The 20,263-nt window shown below is 45.5% G+C and overlaps 1 protein-coding gene across 2 annotated transcripts in view; it reads left to right on the forward strand.

Moving 5' to 3' along the window:
- The first annotated feature begins 9,636 nt into the window (after positions 1–9,636).
- Positions 9,637–20,263, forward strand: part of SUCLG1 (succinate-CoA ligase GDP/ADP-forming subunit alpha) — a 30,003-nt gene continuing 19,376 nt past the window's right edge. The window contains exons 1-3 of one of the 2 annotated variants that reach the window (XM_045519482.1): positions 9,650–9,794; positions 13,057–13,245; positions 17,504–17,607. In XM_045519482.1, the coding sequence (XP_045375438.1) occupies positions 13,143–13,245; positions 17,504–17,607 (207 nt within the window). In that variant the 5' untranslated portion in view covers positions 9,650–9,794; positions 13,057–13,142. Of the gene's footprint in view, positions 9,795–13,056; positions 13,246–17,503; positions 17,608–20,263 lie in introns of both variants that reach the window. The other variant, XM_010958909.2, reaches the window with a different exon arrangement.

Consider the following 20,263-nt stretch of genomic DNA (forward strand, 5'->3'; position numbering starts at 1 on the left):
AATCAGGAACTGGAAACAGCAAAGGAGAAACTTTAGAAACAATTCAGAAAAACCTCAAACATAGGCATAATAAATACTAATTCCCCAGAGATGAAAGGTACCCTCAGTTAATCAGAGCCAATAAAATACAAGCTAGTAATAAAAAAGAAATTCAAAACAACCCAATATACACCAAAGGATAAAATGATCATACATGCCATGTTAGACACACCCAAAAAATAAATTTCATTTCAGATGTGCAGTGAATGTTTTAATCTGTTCAAAGTTTCTGTAGTGGAGACGAGGCTATTGCTCCTCAGTCCAAGAATTGTCTTGTCAGTACATATACTGCTTTTGTATTGAGAGAAGTGAGTTATTTTTAAAATAGCACAAGGAAATATATGAGTGCATACAATGGAGGGACCGTGAACTTGACGGAGGCCAGGTGAATGGATCAGGAACACTGGTGGATTTAACCTTCAGTGAAAAGAAAAGACACCCTGTTTCTTGTGACGGGAAGGAAGGTGGGAGCTGATTAGGTAAATTGGTAGATTTGGGGCCAGATTTTTTCTGTTTTCTCCATGAAGCAGGAGGTAAGGTCAGGTGCTGAGAAAGATGGAGGTGGGAGTGGTCAGGCCCCAAACAATTCATGTGGGTATTGGGGGATAACTCACCTTTGGTCTTGGCTGTCCACGGTTTAATTTTTGTCTGTGAACTGCTGAAAACTGCATTCATGTGTGTGGGTGTACATTTGTCTACAGCTGTCAGAGTCTCAAAGGAGTCTGTGATCAATTGCCCCTCAGGGTTGAGAACTTCACCTGTTCTGAAAGTGTTATGGCCTTAAGTACAGGTCACTTTCGGCTCAACTTTCTGGGGACTTTGTGGTATCATGTTACTCCATCACCACCTGGTGGTCAAATGAATGTACTGCCAAAGGAGTACACCTCTGAATCACAGATGTTGAATTAGGGCAATAGTTTCTTCCCTCAGATTTGGAAGGGACTTGAGGCATTCTATGGTCTAATGTCCCACACATGCTGGGATTTAATAATAACTACAAAATCTTCCTGCAAAGTGTTGAACCAATGTTAATTATTCATGACTGAGAAGGCCAGCCCAAGCCCAGAAAATTATCTTCCAATTAAAGTTTTTTGCAGAAGTGATTTCTGAGCCAGTATTAAATGTTTTTGAAAGGCCATAGAGCAGTGGCCTTTAAACTTAGCTGAGGGTTAAGACCACTTGGGGAGCTTTGAAAAACCCTGATGCCCAGGCATACACCATGCTAATTAAACTCTCCAAGAGTGAGAGACCTCGGCATCAGGGTTTTTCCTAGTGTCCCCTTCCCTAGGTGAGTCCAACATCCGGCCAAGTCCGACGACCTCAGCCACAGGGCCGTGCTATTCAGGATGTGCTCCATAAGCCAGCAGCACTGGCCTCCCCCAGGGGCCTGCGGAGTCTCAGGTCCCACCCCAGACCTCCCGAGTCAGCCTGCATTTTAATAATCCTCAGCTGGCTCACTGCATATACATTTAAGGAGCACGGTTACAGAGAACAGAATGGGTGTCCAGCAGGTCTGCTGGACACACAAGGCAGGAATGGTGCTTAAAAGGTGGGCTTCTCTGATCCAAATGAATTTATTTACAAAACAGAAAGAGACTCACAGACATAGAAAACAAATTCATGGTTACCAAAGGGGAAGGAGGGGAAGGATAAATTAGGAATTTGGGATTAGCAGATATAAACTACTATATATATAAAAAAGGATAAACAAGGTCCTACTGTACAGCACAGGGAACTACATTCAATATCTTGTAATAACCTATAATGAAAGAGAATATGAAAAATAATATATATATATGTGTGTGTGTGTGTGTGTGTGTGTGTAACTAAATCACTGCTGTCTACCAGAAACTAACACAACATTGTAAATCAACTATACTTCAATAAATTTTTTTTTAATTTTAAAAATTAAGGCTCTGTTGACAATGGGGGTTAGGCAAAAAGATGCTGTGTGGGAAAGCATGTCTGCCACAGGAACCAAAGCAAGCAGGTGACAATGTTAAAAATACAACTGAAATGGAAACTCTCACATTGCTGCTGGGACTCTGAAAAGGTACAGTCACGTTGAAAAACGCTTCGGCAGGTTTTTACGTGCCTAAGTGGATTTCACAGATGTGATTAAGGATCTCGAGATGGGGGAAATTATCCTGGATCATCTGGGTGGGCCCAGTGTAACCGTAAGGGTCCTTACAAGAGGGAGGTGGGAGAATCAAAGTAAGAAACAGAAGTGAGATGGAGGAAGCAGAGGTTGGAATGACGCACTTCGAAGATGAGGGACGGGGCCATGAGCCTAGGAATGGGGGTGGCCTCTAGAAGTTGGAAAAGGAAAGAGTTCTCTTCCAGAGCCCCCAGGAGGGAAGTGGCTCTGCCAACACTTTAATTTTAGACTTCTGACCAGGTTGTTCAAGAGGCAGCCATACAAATATAAAATGTAGCTCTTGTCCTATTGAAGTGAGAGGAGAGGGCGCAGGGCATAGCCATCAAAGGAAGGACACAGCCATGGAGGACAGGACAAACTGGTTAGAACCAAGATGGCAGAAGATTCGACTTCCAGTAGACCTTGAGCCTCATGGTGCACCCACAGGTGCCATGAGAGCTCCTAGGCTGACCTTAAAAGGTGAAAAAGTTGGGGGGGTGGAAATCCTGGAAATCCTACCCCCCTTCCCCAAATTAGCTGGAATAATCCTCCTGCTCCTTAGCCTAAGAAATTACTGAGCCCATAAAAGCTAACGACCCCACACCTCGTGGTAGTTCTCGCTCTGTCTCTTGCCTTCTGAGACGGCCCACGTTTTGCCTATGGAGCGTGTATCTCCTAAGCCATTTTCCCTTCTGAGTGAGGCAGACTGCACTCTGTCCATGGAGCGTGTCTCTCCCCAAATAAACGTGCGTTCACTTTACCACGCCTCACTCTTGAATTCTTTCCTGCGTGAGGCAAGAACCTGTTCTCCCCCAGCACTATGACTAGTTGGGGAAGGGAGACTGAGCTTTTAAGAACTATTTAAATAACTAATCATAATCGTCTGAAATGTTTTCTTAGGACAGATTTCTCTTCGTGTCTAAGAACAGAGTTCCCAATTTATATTCCCAAACCTAAGTATGAAAGGGGGCTGGAGGCTTCAGAGTGTGTCAGTTAGCAGAGAAGACAAGAGACAGAACCCTTTCAAAAGACAGCTTTGACCCATATAAATATCCCAAAGGGTCATGATGTCCTAGAGTAAGGTGTCTGTCCCCAGAGACGCACTTTCCTCTCTTTGTAGCTTTCCTCATAGGCTGGGACTTGCACCAGATCTAACGAGTGTCGTCAGCAACACAGCAACAGGCTGTCAGTTGACCTTAGTTTCCCCGCTGACCTGGGAAGGAGGCCTTGTCCTCGCCCTCCGGCTGCTGCTTCCCGTGAGCCCAAATCGCAGGCAGGGCCTGAAAGCCCCTGATCCATAGCCAGCATCATCACCATCATTTACTGGGTGTCCACAAGTGCTTGGGGTTTAGCAACAAGCCTTTCCTGTGTTATCTACGGCTTTAATGCAGGGAATAAACTTGGGTTCTCTCTCCTTCATCTGAAGATCAGAGATGGCTCATTGGCTCTGCAGGAATTACTTTTTATCATCCAAGGATAAATATGAGCCAGAAGACTCCACGTGCCTACAAGGCACTGAATAACATTACTGTTTCTCAGGCTGTCGGGATAAGTTAGGTTTCCTCGCTGGTTCCTCTTCCAGCCCGGCCCCTGCCACTTACACCTGCTGCGCTGGGCTTTGAGGCATTCAGATAATATGATCATATTCTGCTTTTTCACAGCACCTTCTATATTGTCCAAATTTGAGCCTCAGAAAAGTTCTGGACCAGAGGAGGGGCAGAAATGCACGTTGCCATTTGACAGATGGGGAAATTGAATGCATAAAGGAATTGTCCCTTTAAAAGTCTTAGTCAGTACCAGGACCAAAACCGCAGGTGTCCTGACTCCCAGACCATATGCACCATGTCTGTCCACGGTGACTGCGTGATAAAGAGAAGTAAAAACCTGGGTGAAGCTCAGTGTCAGACCTGTGGCCTGGCTGTCCTTTGGTGTCCCCAGTTGGAGGTCTCTCGGTATCAGGAAGCCACCTTTGCTCCTCTTGGCAGCCCACCACGAAGGGCTGGTCAGACACATCCTGAATAGGCGATCCGGAATAAATATTTGTTGAGTGAACAAGTGATTGACTGTTTCCAATCATTAAGTTTTTTCTGAACCATTGAGTCCAGGGAACACGGCAGAGCTGGGCAGCACAGGTTTCCTTTGTCTCTTGTCTGCTCAGTGTTTGCTTCTTCCGCTGCCTTTGCCGTGAAGGGAAACTCCTCCTTTCTTGCCATGGGAAAGGCAAACAGGCCCGCAAGCCTGGAAGTCAGTGAGTCTGTGCTGGCCACACACAGGCGGGTTAGTTATTAACCAGCAGACAAGATAATTCAGCTACTTCTCAGGCCCAGGGCACCTCCCTCTGGAGACCTGTTCCTGACTTTTCCAGCCCAAAGTGATAAAGTTGATTAAGGCCTTGGCAATCCCAGCGTGCATTTGCCCTCACTCCCTTCCCCCAGCTGGATCCAGATGACAGCAGGTCATGACCCACAGGCAGCTTGAGGTGGAGGAAGTCACAGACTAAGGGATGGTCTGCAGGCTGAGGGTGAATGGAGCTGGGGAGGGGCAGCCCAGGAGTTGATGATGGGGGATGGGGGGACACTTACATGACGTTTTACCTTTTCCTGGAACTTCAGGATTACTTTGGCACATTTAAGGCTGATTGCCTGCTGGGGGCCCCCTCAAGGCATTGAGATCCTTTCATTTTAACATTAAAGCGGAGGTCTGGAATTGTGAAGAGTGTCGACATATGTTTAAGAAAGGTTGAGTAGTGTTAAGATGTGTGCAGGATAAGCTAATATCTCTAACGGGAAATGAGGCAGAAAAAAAGTTTGGATGAAGTCACGGAAGACTTCAGGCATGATAAGTGCTAGCCGTTAAGATAAAATGTTTTCCACTTTTTCTCTCAAAGCTGATATCATTGTGTAAAGTCACAGTTTTAACCTCTTTTTTATTTATTTAATTTCTTGGGTGGGGGGGCAATTAGGTTTTCTTTTAATGTATTTATTTTAATTTTTTTTTAACGGAGGTGCTGGGGATTGAACCCAGGACCTCATGCGTGCTAAGCACGTGCTCTACCACTGAGTTCTACCCTCCCCCCTTAACCTCTTTTTCAGAACTTAGTGTCACACCAGCATTTATCCTATAGTGATTAAAGGCTTTTGAACATGGACACCTATCTGTCCATGAACAAGGAAGTCGGCTTTCATCAAATACTGACTCTGCCAGTGCCTTGACCTTGGACTTCCCAGCCTCCAGGACTGTGAGAAATCTGTTCCTCCTGTTTATAAGCCACCCGGGCTATGGTATTATTTTGTAGCAGTCTGAATGGACTAAGGCAGCACCCTACTTCAGCCAAACCCCATGGGGAAAAACATGGCCCCTATCAAGAAAGGCCAAGTGGGTAGCCCAAATTTCCATCCTTGCTTAAGGTATCCCCTTTTCCCCAAAGAAGACCTAGTGGGGAGCTGGCACCTTCATCCCCACTCATCAATAAAGAAGCCCTCTTCCAAGGGTATCCATGGAGGTCAAGTGGGAATCTGGGCTTCTGCTCTCCCCCATCCTTCCTCCTTTCTTCCTGGGTGGTGTCAGAGTTGGCCAAATGGGAAGCAGAACTTTCAGCACCATTCAGTGGTAGCAAGGCATCCTCCACCTCCTTGCATGTCCTGTAAATCTATAACTCTTAAAAAAAAAAAAAAAAGCCAGCTACAAACGATGCTGTCTTCTTTCTCATCCTCTCGTGGTTTTGCTAGGTGGCTGTATAGTCTCATCCTGGGAGGGGGGGTGGGTGGAGGAAGCCAACAAAGGTGTAGAGACCAAGCCAACATGAACGAGCTCATTTCTAAATGTTTCCCAATTGGTAAACAGGGTGAAACACTTTCTCTTTGCAACATTCTGTTTTTCTCAATACCTGCTGGCAGGGCTGGCGTGTGTATAACAGGCATTCGGAGGATAAGCAAGGCTTTAATTATGAACTCCTAAGTACTACTGGCCGAAAGCAAGGAATTGCTAAATGCCAGGGCTACTGGGGGATCAGCTGGGGAGCTTTTTTAAAATATAAATTTCTGAGAGTCACTTGGGAGATTCTTATTGCTTAGCTCCCGCAGAAGCATCACTGAGCCAAGGCCGCGCTGGCTGCTGTTGGTTCCAACTGTTGCTCTGACTCAGAGCTGAGCCTAGGTGTTGAGGGGAGTGGGTGATAATCCTTGATCTGCTTCATTCTAAATATATGACCTAGGGCTTGTCCTTTCTCTCTGCTCTGGCTAGTATATTGGTTTTGAAGACAGAGAGGTTTTGCTTACCCAGTTTTCAGACTGATTAGCAGAATAAAATAAAATGCAAGAGGAACCTGGAATTAAATAAAATGTGCTGCCCTCACTGCCATCTCCCACTTCTGTGACACCGGTGTTTTTAACTGCCTCCTCCTGGAGGGCCAGAATCCCGCTGGCAGGAAAGCAAGCCAGGGAGACTTGGAAGGTCTCCCAAGTCCCCTCCGCGGAAGCTGTGCTCAGAACACTATGATGGCCTCCGACCATGAGAACAGATCGATCGCAAGACCTGGAGTGTCCTTCAGAGCCACGTCTGCCCCACCCTCCCCTTTCAGGAACCTCCTAGATCTGTGATCATGCCCCTCCCAGGGCTGCTCACACACAGTGATGACCCACGTGGTGGGTATAGAGGCCTGACCATCTTGCCCGGTTCAGGGCAATTCTGAAGGGCGCTGGCTAAGGCTGCCATTGGGCCGGCACTGCATATGGACCTCTCCCTCTCTGCCCAGTCTTGCTCTCTTCCTTTCTTTTCAGCAGGACTTGGTCCCCGGGGTACTCCTGAACAGAGTGGTTACAGTCTCCTTCCCAGGGGACCAAATCTGCAACAGGGCTCAAGTATGGGGAGAGGAAATTATATTTGCAAACCACTTCTTCCAAAGGAGAGGTCAAAGCTCTCGACACTCCTGTGAGGGTGCAAGCAGAGGAAACCTCCCCTTCTGAGGAGCAGTAACCCTTCAAAGAACTGTACCAGGCTTTGAGGAGGGCCCTGTAAGTACATTCCAGAGATCTCTGTCCTCATTCTTTAGGAAAGGCAGCCGGGCTCGCAGTGCCAGTCCCTGCAAGGGGCAGGGAAAGAGCCTGCCTCTGTTCACATCAGCCAATGACGCTGGCCAGTTCTTTCTTAAAATTGTGCCGTGTGATTCTGCCTCTCTTTGAAGCTGTACTTCAGACGAAAATAATCCCCAGCCCTTCTCCCAATTTTCCAAAAGCTGAAGCTCTGAGGTTAAGCGGTTCTGATTTTTGTCTTAGCATCTTTTGTAAACCAGGCCAACGGCACAAGCCGCCTCTTCTCAACATTGTTTTATGAAGGGATTAGTGGTCCCCACAGCAGGGCTCGAGGGCTCAGGCTCGCTCAGCAGCCCCAGAGGCCCTGGTCTCTCCTGGCTACAGGATATTTCTCTTACATCACTAGGGATAAAACAGCTATCTTTCTTTTAAGAAGTTAACCTTTTTTTGGAGAGGGAAGGTAAATAGGTTTGTTTGTTTATTAATGGAGGTACTGGGGATTGAACCCAGGACCTTGTGCATGCTAAGCATGCGCTTTACCACTGAGCTATACCCTCCCCACAGAGAAGTTACCTTTTTAATTGTTTTTCCAGAAAGAAGTTGGCAGAACTGGGCCTAGATGCAGTGTTCTGAATGTCTGTGTCTCCCCCAAAGGCTTAAACCCCAATGCAGTGGTTTTAGGAGGAGGGGCTTTGGGGGGGTAATTAGGTCATGAGGGTGATGCCCGCATGAACGGGATTAGTGCCCTCATAGTGGGGACCCGAGAGGGCTCTTTCTCCCTCTTTCCGCCATGTGAGGAAATAAGGAGAAGACAGCAGTCTGCAACCCAGGAGAGGGCTCTCGCCAGAAACCGACCATGCTGGCACCCTGATCTAGGCCTTGCAGCCCCAGAGCCTGAGAAATAAATATTATTGTTCATCAGGCACCCGGCAGTCCAAGCCACTTTGTGATAGCAGCCCCAGCTGACCACAGACTGCCTAGGAGAATACAGGCAAAGCTTTGGCACATTCAGATGGCAGCAGGAAGACACTTTGTAATAAAAACTGATGCTTTTCCTTCCATGTTTCCTTCTATTGTTTGGCCCTCTCCTTAACAATATTGACACCTCTTCCCCTCACCAACTTCTGTTTGGCATTTTCAGTTCATAACCCCAGGAAAGGAATGCCTACCTCAGAGCCGCTGAGAACGACAGCAGTAACTTCAATTTAGGGCAAAAATGTGAGTTAACATCTCCAAGACCAGAAAAGGATCCTCAGGGAAGAAGAGGGGAAGCCAGGAGAGCTTAAGTGTTGTCCATCCCACTCTCCCAGCTTAGAGGTGGAAGGAGGTCAGTAGTCAAAAGAACCATCAGAAAGGTCTGGGGGACACATGAAACAGGGTTATTAGTCTGCTCAAGCTGCTGTAACAAAATACCACAGACTGAATGGCTTAAGCCATAAATGTTTCTTTTCTCACAATTCTGCAGCCGGGAAGTCTAATACCAGGATGCTGGCCAGTTAGATTCCAGATGAGAGCTCTCCTCCTGGCTTTTTAGCATAAAAGGAGCCTGAATTCTAACCGGGGGTAAGATGTTTCTCCAGGACATTAGTCTGCCATCTTCTCAGTCTGTGGTCTTTCAGAATAAAGTCCCTATTCCTTGCCCTGGCACTGTTTCCCAATTTATTAGCCTGCTGTGGGGGGAGCAGAACGGGTTTGAACTCCGTAACACTTCTAGAGCTCTTACAGAGGAGTGAACAAACAGGGAGTAGGCACTTTGCCCTGTAACTTCCGTCCTCCAGGATCTCCAGGGAAGCAGCACTCATTTACTTAGTGCTGGCCGAAGGCTGCACGATAGCTTGTTTAACCAAAAGATCCATATTCCAAGAAGTCAGGTGCCAGGAAGGTAGCTCTGCGTCCTCCTCGTCACGTCCCTACCCTCACGGGACACTAGCTCGAGTTCAGATTCGCCGATACCTTCGGAAATCCCCCCTGGTCCTGGTAAGGGTGGGCGGTGAGCAGCATCATCCTCTCCATATGGCAGATGAGGAAGACGAAGGCGCAGCCTGGCCTTGGAAGGAACACGAAAAGTTCTTCTCTGCTCTTTGCACCTCGCCTCAGTGTTTCCTCACTTCTTTTTAACACCACCTCCTGGGTCTGATTCTCTCTTCCTCCTTCGCTCCGCTTCCCGCAGGACCCCCGACTGAAACTGACAAGTTGCGGCCATCAAACTACAGTTCCCACAACGCCCCGCGCCGAGGGGCCTCAGTGGGGTTTCCCCTGAGCTGCCGGTGTCATTAATGTTGCATCAAACTCACGTTTCCGGGGAAGAGCCAAGTTAGTGTCCACTTTTCCGCTAATAAGCCTTTTCCCTCTCCCTTCTGCGATACCCAGTGTTGGGTGACGAGGCCTCTGCGGGAGCACATTCATTCCGGCGAACTCTCTGGCCACCCGCGTCCTCCCCGCGCCTCGGCCCCGGCCTGGATCCTCGGGGGCCTGGGAGTGTCATTGGCGGATGACCGCAGCCCTCGCCGCTGCCCCTGCCGCCGCGACCATGGCCTCTGGCAGCAGCGGCCTCGCCGCCGTCCGCCTCCTGTCGCGTTCCTTCCTCCGTGAGTCCGGCCAGGGCTCTTTCCTCCAAACCTCCGCGAGTCCCCGGCCCCGCCGGGCCCACCGCCCTGGTCCAGGCCGCGGCTGGGCCCTCCGGGGCGGGATTTCGGCGGGGGCCCCAAGTCGGGACCCTCTGGGGTGGAGGGAGCTTTTCAGAATTACGGGGCGGGGGCCTGGCTTAGGCTGCTGGCGGATGGGGTTGTGGAGTGGTTGAGCCAGGATTCGGGTCTGGGAGCCCCGCAGACCGGGGGGGCAGGCCCTTGATCCCGCAGTGATGAGTGGTGGCTGGTTGGGGGCGACGCCTAGACTGGCCCTTTGGGGAGTGAGAGTTGAGGTGGTCCCGGATGAACTCAGCTGCGAGGGTGAGTGTCTGGGTTGAGAGACAGGGGGAAGATATCAGAAGGAAATTGGAGGGTGAGGCTGAGCCTTGTGCAGGGCGGTCCTACACTTCGAATTGTACTTTCCGTAGACTGTAGGGTCAGTATGCGGAAGGATTCTGCACCTGGAGTCGGCACAGACCTAGAAAACTCCTAGAAGCTGAGGGTTGGCTGGGACCTTGATCAACTTGATTTGCAATGTCTCCACCAGGTGGTGCGAATTTTTCACTTCCTCAGAACTTAATATTCAAGGTTGCTGTTAACGCAGACTGTTGAAAATTCTTGCTATGTTCAAAGTCTCTGTGATTATTAGGTAGTTTGTGTAGGAAAGGACTTTGGAATCAGCCACATCAGGGTTTGAAGTATGGCTAGTTCTGTACAGTCTGCGTACTAACTCTGGGGATGTTTCTAAATCTATTTCTCAATTTTTGTTTCAAATCCCATGAAAATACTACCATATTTTATGAGACACCATCACTTGTAAGATACGCTGTTATTTTGCCTACCACTAATGGTGGAAAATGATTGCTGGTTGAAATTGTGACACACCATTGGTTGTCAGTTGCATACTCTAAGAAATGTTAAAAAAAAAAGTAAAAAAAAATATGGATCCTAGGAACGATGACATACGGGATGATCTGGGTTTACCATGCAGAATAAGTGAAACAATTTATGTAAAGCATTTGGGACGTAATAGGCACTCAACCAAAGTTAGTTTTCTTCTTTCTCCCTTTCTTCCACTTTTCTCCTAATTCTACTGGTGGTGCTGAATACTGGATGTGACTTAATTCGTTTCTTGCAAAGATTACACTCTAAAAGTGTACAAGGATGATAAAAGTGTACTCAGTAGCTACTCTCAGTTGTCAGATCACATGAGGACAAACTTTGGCAGGTAGGAAGAAGTTGGGTTTATTTGGGAAAGTTTGCTGGAGATTTTTGTTATGTGTTTTAAAACATAACTAAGGGTGTTGTAGGCCGAAGGCGAAAAGGAATTAGTTATACCCATGTCTTTCTCTTCTGGGGTCTTGCTCATCTGAGTTTCTGAAAAATCCTTGAATTGGGTAGGTCTGCTGTCTTAGGAGAGTCTGGAGAAGAAAGGAAGTGTCTAGAAAATCAGGATCTTGGATCTCGCCTTAGCCATACTTAACAGTCCTCTTGCAGAGCGGGAACTTCTTTATTCCTAGACGCAGGATCCTGGGGCCTTAAGAGGTCATCTAGTTTAGCTTCCTGTTGTTGGCCTTCAGTTGTCTCAGTCATGTGATTAACCTGACACTAAGGCTCTGAGGGGTCAGATCTAAACCAAGGTATCTCCTGTATTAGAAAGGTTACAAATTACAGGGTTAATGTTTAAAAACCTCTGAATCCCCCAAATCTTCTTTTTCCCATGCCATATTTCTAAGCCCATTTCCAATCCCACTAGAAAAACAGCAGCCACAACAGTGTCACCTTGCACACTTTTTTTTTGAAGGTGATCACAGTTTATTTAGGCTGTGAGGTCACAAATAGAACTCGAGTTGCTAGGGAATTTTGTTCCCTCTACTAAGTTTTAATTAATGGTACATTTTGTGCTGAAGGTCATACGTGTTGCAATATTGATTTCAGTTAGGAAAAAAAAACAAACAAAAAACCCCCAGAGACCTGTTGGGGGCAGCCTAGAATGTTTAGAAATTCCTGAGCCCCAAAAACAGTTCTTATGAAAAAGGAGAAAGAACCCAGTTGAAGTGGGGAGAGAAAAGAAAATGAAAAATAAGAAAGATTTCCTCCATGAGAAAGTTCGAGGATTTTATAGGCACCTTTGGAATTGAAATAGTGAAGATTTTCAAGAAGTATAAGGTAGTGCAGGGTCATTTTGAACATAAACCAGTAGTTCCTATCAGTTGGGTCTATGAGGATAAATAGGGAATAAGAACAAGTATTTATTTTTATATAGTTTTTAATTTGAATGGTGGGTCGTTTGGGGTTCGAAAGTGGCCGCTGAGCTGTTCTGCGGTACTTGAAGATTTTACAGAAGGGACCGCAGCAGCCTGTATAATGCATACGATTAGTAAGTACACGTGTGTTAATGTCGGGAGCACGTGCCTGAATAAGTGAGTAACAGGGACAGTCTGAGAGGTGGAGGAGGAGTATTTTCATGAGTGGAGTCTCAGGGTACGTGTTCGGAGCACGCTGCTGGTCACACGACGCCATGGTTTGAGTCCCATCTGGGCAGGTGCTTTTTGGCCACAGCTCGCATCCCTCATCCCACAGCCATCTTATAAGTGATGTAGTTACTCTCTGTGGGGAAGAGGACTCCACATGTGGCTGACGGATACAGATTTAGCTCTCAGACGACTCGGGCCCTTTCCTTCATGGCCTTTATTACAGTTTGCACTTTCGTGGTTTTTGCGTCTCTTTGTTTAATGTTTAGCTGTCTTCCAGGACCGGAAGCTTCCTGTGGGTAGGGCCTCCGTCCCTCTTCTTCACCCCGAACCCCTAGTGCCTGGCAGATCGCCTGGCACAATAAACATCTCAAGGCAGTTTGGGCTTTTCATTCCATGTCAGCCGCGATAATGATAAAAACAGCTAAGAGTAAAATAGCACTTCTCTACCCCAGTTATTATTCTGCCTGCTCCGTATATTATATTATTAACTCATCTAATTCTCATATTGCCCATGAGGTACATAATATTATTATTATCCCCATTTTTACAGTGAGGCTGCACTTTTAAAAAAGTTGTTGATGTTAAAAATTTACTAGTAAATGTGTGTATACGACACGTTATATGTAGACATGGATCAGTGTATTTACACGTAAGCATATATGAGCTATACATAAGGACATAGATAGAACATTTCTGATTAGACTTATTTGATTTTAATGTATGAATTGTATCTTCTCTCTTTTTAGAAAATGATTTACCTTTGTGCTCACGTAGGATGTGAACCCATTTTGGGGAGCGTACAAGGCACTTTGCTACCCAATTTACAGGCCTCATGCCACCATCACAGCCTCTTCATGGGCAGCTGTCATTCCATTTACAGATGGGAAGACTGAGGCTAAGGGAGATCAAAAGACCTGCTCCAGGTTACCTGGCTGGTGAGTGGCAGAGCGTAAACTCAACCCAGGCCCATCTGGCTCCTGGGACTGTGTTTTCAGCTGCTCCTGGGACGCAATCCCAAGGTTAGGCTGGCCTGTTAGTAAGAGAAGGCAGCTCCACCACATTCCCTGGAGATGCCCCAGGGCCTGGCACCCATGGCCTTCACCACGGGGAAATTCTGCCTGGTGGCCGACCTCAACCTTCCTTCCTGCTGCCCTCATGTTTAATTAAAAATACTCATTTTCTTCATATCAGTAAAGTCAGATATCTCCTCATGTGTTGCATTACCATTTGTCTGTCCCCAGTTGTATTGCTCATTTGTGGCCTTTGTCCAGTTTTCTGTCCGGCTTTGGTCCCCTCCTTCCTGTTGGCCCCTCGTGTTGCTCAGATTGCCAAGGTTGTCCTCCTTGCCTGTTACATGTTACCAGACCATCCTCCTGGCCTGTCACTGCCTTTAGCTCTGCCTATGCTGTATTTTGATTTAGGTCCTTTCTTTTCTCCTATAATGAAATTGTCCAATTGTGTTACATTACTGCTTCCTGGATTTCATTCGTTTAAAAAAAAAGGTTAGCATTGCATTTGTACTGAATTGATACAGGTTTGAGGACTGCTAGTAGCATATAGGGCTGGACTTCAGTACCATCTTTATACGAATTTTTGGGAAACCTATGATCTTTGCAGGTACAAAAATAGATGTAGGTTTTCCCCCCTCTTTCTTGGTAAGTGGGAGTTTGAGATTGACATTTTCCAATTCACACAAAAAGAGTGGAACTTTTGATACTTAGCTCTTCTATCTGTGTTTCTTCTCAAATCCTGTCTCATCCTGAAATTCAGTCAAACTTTTCCTGTGCAGCTACTCTGTAAGGTGCTGTACCACATGCCAGGGTGTATGAGACGTGGTCCTTTCCCTCACGGAGTTTACGGTTAAAAGTTCTGAAAGTATTGAGATGGCACTTAATCTTGCAAGCAATTTAGCCGGAAATAATTTTACATAGAAATAATGCAATAAAGAGAGTAACAAAATGTTTACTCCCTTGAGTGGTATTTACTATTAGATGTCACATGAAGGTGTTTATAAGTTTCCTTCTTCTTAATCTCAGAGCCCCTACAAACCCTTTATTATATTTGTAAGTCACAGATGTCAAGTGAAAATGTTTTAGTTAAAGGTCAACTGACATGAATCGATATAAGTAAAATTCTCAGGAAGTTTCATACACTGACTTGCTAATTGAAAGGTGAGAAATATTTGCGAGATGATTTGGCCACTAACATAAGCCCTGTGTTCTAGGGTTACTTTCAGAAAATAAATAGCTTGCTCTAGTTATTCGGAGGTTTTGTCAGAGATGTCAGGTTTGTATTTAAAACCAAACTACGGTTGGGCCTCTTTAAGCAGGAGACACAGTTGAAGGTTTGTACTGTAAACCACTTTGCATTCTTCAGCAGAAGTAGAATAGGCCTTTTTTTTTTTTTTAATTATTGACAGTATTTGACTGGTAATTTGGGTGGAGAGGAAATCAAGTAAGGAAAGAAAATGCACAGAGCCAGTCAGATTTAATGTTTACAGCGGCTAGTAGTTTGAACCCTTTACCAGCGCAAATTGGAGGGTGGTGGGATGTGGGAGGGGAGGTGAAGAAGGGCCGAGGTGAGGGTGAGGAGAGGCTGCTTTCATGGGGGAGCCTCCAGCCTGCGATTCTGGGCCTTGGATTATCTAAGGTGGGGAAGAAAGAGGAGAATGACAGAAGTGACTTAGAATTTGGCGAGTTTTACTTAGAATATAAGCATCTTTTGCGTTATTTCCATCTGAAAGCAAACAAATGGCCAACGAGAAAGAATTTCCTTGGTTCTGTGATGTCAGCAGTGCTAAGATTTGTCATTGATTTGATGCCAGTGTTACCTTAAAAGTAGCCACCAGTTGTCACCTGTGTCGTGGTGGCGCGGAGCGTCGGGAGACTGAGGTCTCCCCACAGCCATGGCGGCTGGGAGAGTGTGCTCGGGGTGAAGGGCCAGAGACGGGGCAGGCTCGTCTTCTGGTGTGGGGTGAGGGTCTGGGATTAAGAAGGCATTTGTGGTGATTATGGACACCAGGGCTTGCTGAGCACCTCAGGATCTCCCTCTGGGTCTCATAAATGCGTGAGTGTTTTAGCGTCCTTCATTCCAGTACCAGGGATACCTCGTCTGGCCACAGTGCAGTCAGGAATTTCACTTCCTTATCTTTGAGCGTGTATTTGGGGTTAGCTCAGAGGTGATGATAGTCTGTTGGTTCTGGCTCACCTGTGTGAGTCCGGGCTCGTACAGCAGGTGGGGAGATGACCTGCGGGCACGCACGCATGGTGGATCCCCCAAGATCCTCTCCACTGGATGTCGTAGAATGGCAGGGTCAGTGCACAGGCTGAGCAATGCCAAGGGGCTAGGAGACTGCCTGGGAGCAGAGCTGCTACTCATCACACTTTGGGAAGCAGTCTGAGCCCCGAGATCTGGCGCCGTGAAGCCTCGAGCTCCGTCGAGTCGATCTGGGAGTTTGGGGTAGGAGCAGGTCATGGCCGTGGTTGTTCCGGTGTTGAGGCCGTGCTTCGCAGATGCAGGCCGACCTGGCTTTGCTCAGGGTGACAGGGCACTCCTGCCCCTGTGGAAGGAGAAGTGAACTGTGTGAGGTCTCCTCTCCTGAGGTGTTGAGTGTAGGAGTACTTGTGGAGAACTGAACTTGACCTTCAAAAGGCAAGTGTTTCCTTTTTATCAAGTATGGGCTCCAGATACCCTGAGCTTGTTTGATCTTGTGAATCAAATCTTGTTCTTTCCTGTCCGGAAACTGCTGATAGACGGACCATTTATTGAATATTCCAGGAATGGGAGGGACTGTGGGAGCAAGTTCTGCCCCAGGAACAGCAGCAGGGGAGGAAGGCTCATCCACCAGTATTGTGGGGGTGGGGCTCCAGCTGGGAGAACTGGGAGTCAGGCCACGGGCTCCTGTTGTGTTCACTGACCCAGGTTTGGGTGCTTAGCTGGGCTCGCTGGGCCAGGACGCGACCCTCCGTGCTCACCCAGGGCCCCTGGCTCCGCATAGCCTACTCTGAGGACTCAGCTGGGGTGTGTGCACACAGGATGCTCCTCTCCTGGCTGGTCAGGGTGAATTCTGGGCCTGTCTCTTCCTTAGAGGTACCAGGAACTCCAAAATTCAAAGTTGTTGGGAGCTGAGGTCAGTCAGTGAGTTGAAGATGAATCAAGGGGTGCTCACAGGGCCAGAAGCAGGTCAGTTATGGGACCTGAGGTCTGGATTTAGGAGGGCAGGAGGCGGGGACTCAAGACAAAAAGCACTGAGTGGACCCTGGACAACTTTGTGATGAGATGTTCTTTTCTAGCTTTCATGGGTGGCCTCAGTGGTAGGTGCTGGCACTTCCAAAAGGGCCAGGGGTGGGCCACAGAGGCAGCAGGTTGGGGCTTTAATGGGGGTTTTAAAGGTAGCCCACAATTTTAATTCATCTGTGCTCTACTTTCTATTTATTTTTGAAATATTCGGGAGCTGGCTTTAGGAAAGACTTAGATGTCTCAGTTTTCATTGAGGTCCGTTGCTGAAAATAACTTAGATTTTTTTTACATGTTTCTCCCTCATCTTCTTTTCCTATTTATCTTATCTTCCCTGTTTCTTTTATATGTGAGGTCTTGAGTCTTAAGCAGAAGAGACCCGTAAATAATTTTCGATTATATTTTAGACAAGTTTTATTCCATGACTTCACATTTAATATTAACACTTAATGTTAGTATTATTACTGGGGAGTGAGTTGCAGAGTAGTCCTTCATGGTTCTGACAAAGTTTGCCTCTTTGCTCGTCTTTGTTTATAGGTGTTGGGCTTAAAAATGTTGAGTCAAATGGGGAAAGCGTGTGGCTATTTAGTAAACACTGTGGGTAGGAGTGACACCTAGTTTTTAGTCCCTGGATTGAATTTGATCTCTTTGTCTGAGCCCCAGTTTTCTTTCAGAGAAATGAAAATTATAAACTTAACCTTTTCTTTCTCAATTCAGAAAAAGCTACAAGATTATGATTCTCAGTACAGAGGGGATTCTGGAGGATAGAACAGCATCTTTTTTTGTTTGTTTCTTTATTTCTGTAGTCAGTATGTCTCATTTCAAGAGTGACATTTGAAGTTACCATCATCACAAGATAGTGCTTGCATTAGAGGATTTTTTTTTTGTCACCAGGTTAAATTCATAGTCCAAAAGTTTGGAGAAATTATAACGTGTCGTATTTTCTCTACTTTTCAGTGCAGAAGAATGGGATCCGGCACTGTACCTACACAGCTTCCCGGAAGCATCTCTATGTTGATAAAAATACGAAGGTGATTTGCCAGGGTTTCACTGGTAAGCAGGTATGTACATCAAGATTCTTTTTTAAAGATGTATATTAGAGGTACAAAAATACTGAACTATTTTCTATTTTTAAAATGTCGTTAAAGTTACAATACATAGCAGGAAAGTATGCAGTATGGCAGTGGAGGTGTGTCTTAGGAGGAGGTCAGGTGCGATAGTCAGCCTGTAAGATGAAAACTGTATTCAGTCTTACCTTGAAAATCCCTCCCTAGGAGTCTAGTGTTGTGTTGGGAACCCACATACTCTCTTTCGGCAAGTGTAACACCACTGGCGTTTCTCCAACATTGGAACAAATCATTGTTCCTTTAATTAAGCACTAGGGAAAATGGACGGCTTGTGTTTAGGCCTTGAACAGAAAAAAATATGCAGTTACCACAGATCAGTGCGGGGCAATAAGCCAGAGTGGCCCCGGGACCGCAGTGGGCGGAGGAGGCAGACGCTGACTTCTCCCGTCTTACACTGTCTGTGTGCAGATGCCTTTGGGGGACTGGCAGGCAAAAATGCCTCACGCGTTCCATTTATATTTATGCTCTCCCCCTATCGTCTGCCTGCATCATGGAATTTACATAAGTGTAAATGTATCTGTGATGGGATTCCACAATAAAATGCAACGTAAGAATCTCCTTTCCCTCCTTCCTACCGTTCTACTCCTCTGTACTTCCTTCTGTTAGCAAGTTGACATGTGTCCTTCCAGGTATTTTTCTTGCTCATACAAACATATGTTTACTTAGGTAATGTGTATGCTATAGAACTATATATATATATATATGTATATATATATACATACACACACATACTATACAGGATATGATATAAATCATACATATATATGTCTATTAAATAGATTCCTAAAAGTAAGATTGGGTGCCAGAATTTCTGTGTATTTAACATTTTAACAGCCACTGCTAAGTTGCCCTCGAATGCATTTATACATATTTTAGTTTCTATAGTAGATGCACAGATTTTTTAAAAAACAAAGGAATACTGCCAAATCAATTAGAAGATAACCACGAGTCTTAACCCAGAGTATTCCTTCCTTCATAGTTAAAGGAGATATGGCAAGATAAAAGCAATTAATGACTTTTTTTTTAATTTAAAAGTTAATGATTTTTCTGTGATTAGGAGAATTGCCACATCTGTTCTGCAGTATTTTAGTGACCTGGAGCAGGAGTTGGCAAGCTTACTCTGTAAAGGACCAGATGGTAAACATTTTAGGCTTAGTAGGCCAGGCGGTCACCGTAACAGCTACTCCGTAGCGCCGGAACAGCACGAGCAGCCACAGATGAAACGGCAAGGAATGGGTGCAGCTGTTTGCCAGTAATTTCACTTAATTCACAAAACCAGTGGCCGGCGAGATTCCTCAGGCCATACTTAACCAACCCCTGATCTAGAGAATAATACTGAAATATCCAGATTTCTATAACATCTGTTTTTTAAAGTACTTAGGAATTGCTTTAAAATTACATAGTTCTTTTTTTAAAAAAATGAATTTGATTGGGGAGTTGTTTCATATGAAATGTCCTCCTGCTTTTTGACTTTTTTCTGAAATAACTGGGCACAGAAATGTGAATCGCAGTAGACCTTTCTTCTTTTTCTCCCATTCCTCAACTATCTTAAAAAAGAAGAATCCTCCACCAACAAACAAAGAAATACCCCAAACCTTGAAATCTAGTTCATAGGTAAAATGGGTTTACTTGTTCTGATAGCCGTGTGTTTTATGCACATCACTTTCACATACATATTCTGAAGAACGTTGATGCTCCTCTAGCATTTGAGGTGCATTTTTTTACTCCTCTGCCAGTTAAAATCAGATTCAGTCCCTTTTCTGGTTAGGTATTAATTTTGTTAACATACAATCAGATGTTTGATTACCCCAAGTTCCCCACGTAAGTTTATTCTGTATAATTTTGTTTTTCTGTTTGCTCAGCTTTATATGATCTGTGACATTTTAACCTGTGACCTTTTTTTTAAGTTCATGCCTGTAAGCACTCTTTGGAACTGTCTCTGCTTCCTAAATTAGGTGATGATTTGCCTAAATAATGAAATCCGAGGTTGGTTTCAGTGTCTTTTAGTTATCTGCAATTACGTTGTTTCTCATTCACTTTCTTTTTTTTTTTTTTTTTTTTTTAAGTAATTGGGAGCCTTAGTTGTCTCAGATTTGTGAAGTTTCTGTCTACGGAGGTAACAGTAAGGTCTGAAACTTAGAGTTTATCTGTAGGAAATCTGCATTTTCCCTCATGCTTTTTTTTTTTTTTTTCAGTGCACACATTGTTCCACATGTGAATGAGGAATATGTGTATTTCAGAATGGACCTCAACCATGCAGATTTCCACTGGGTGCTATTGCTTGTACTGGCTTTTATGAGTTGCTTAAAGTATTCCTGTTCTGAACTGTGCACTGAGTGGTGATAACGGGAAAACTAGGAAAAAGCAGCTTATGAACAGGAAGTGTTATCCCTGTTTGACACTACGTTAGGACTGAAAAAGTTGTCCGTTTGACCTGATCTAACAGTGCTGTAGCCTAGGGCAGTGCTTCTCTGTCTAGAGTGGAAGACCAGTTTGGGTATGTCTGTTTTTATTTCCAATTTAATGCAGATTAGTACTTTTTCAAAATACAATAAAAGTCATAGCACTATCATACTGCTATAAAAGTTTG

This window comes from Camelus bactrianus, chromosome 28, assembly GCF_048773025.1.
Source record: "Camelus bactrianus isolate YW-2024 breed Bactrian camel chromosome 28, ASM4877302v1, whole genome shotgun sequence".
Lineage (NCBI taxonomy): Eukaryota > Metazoa > Chordata > Mammalia > Artiodactyla > Camelidae > Camelus > Camelus bactrianus.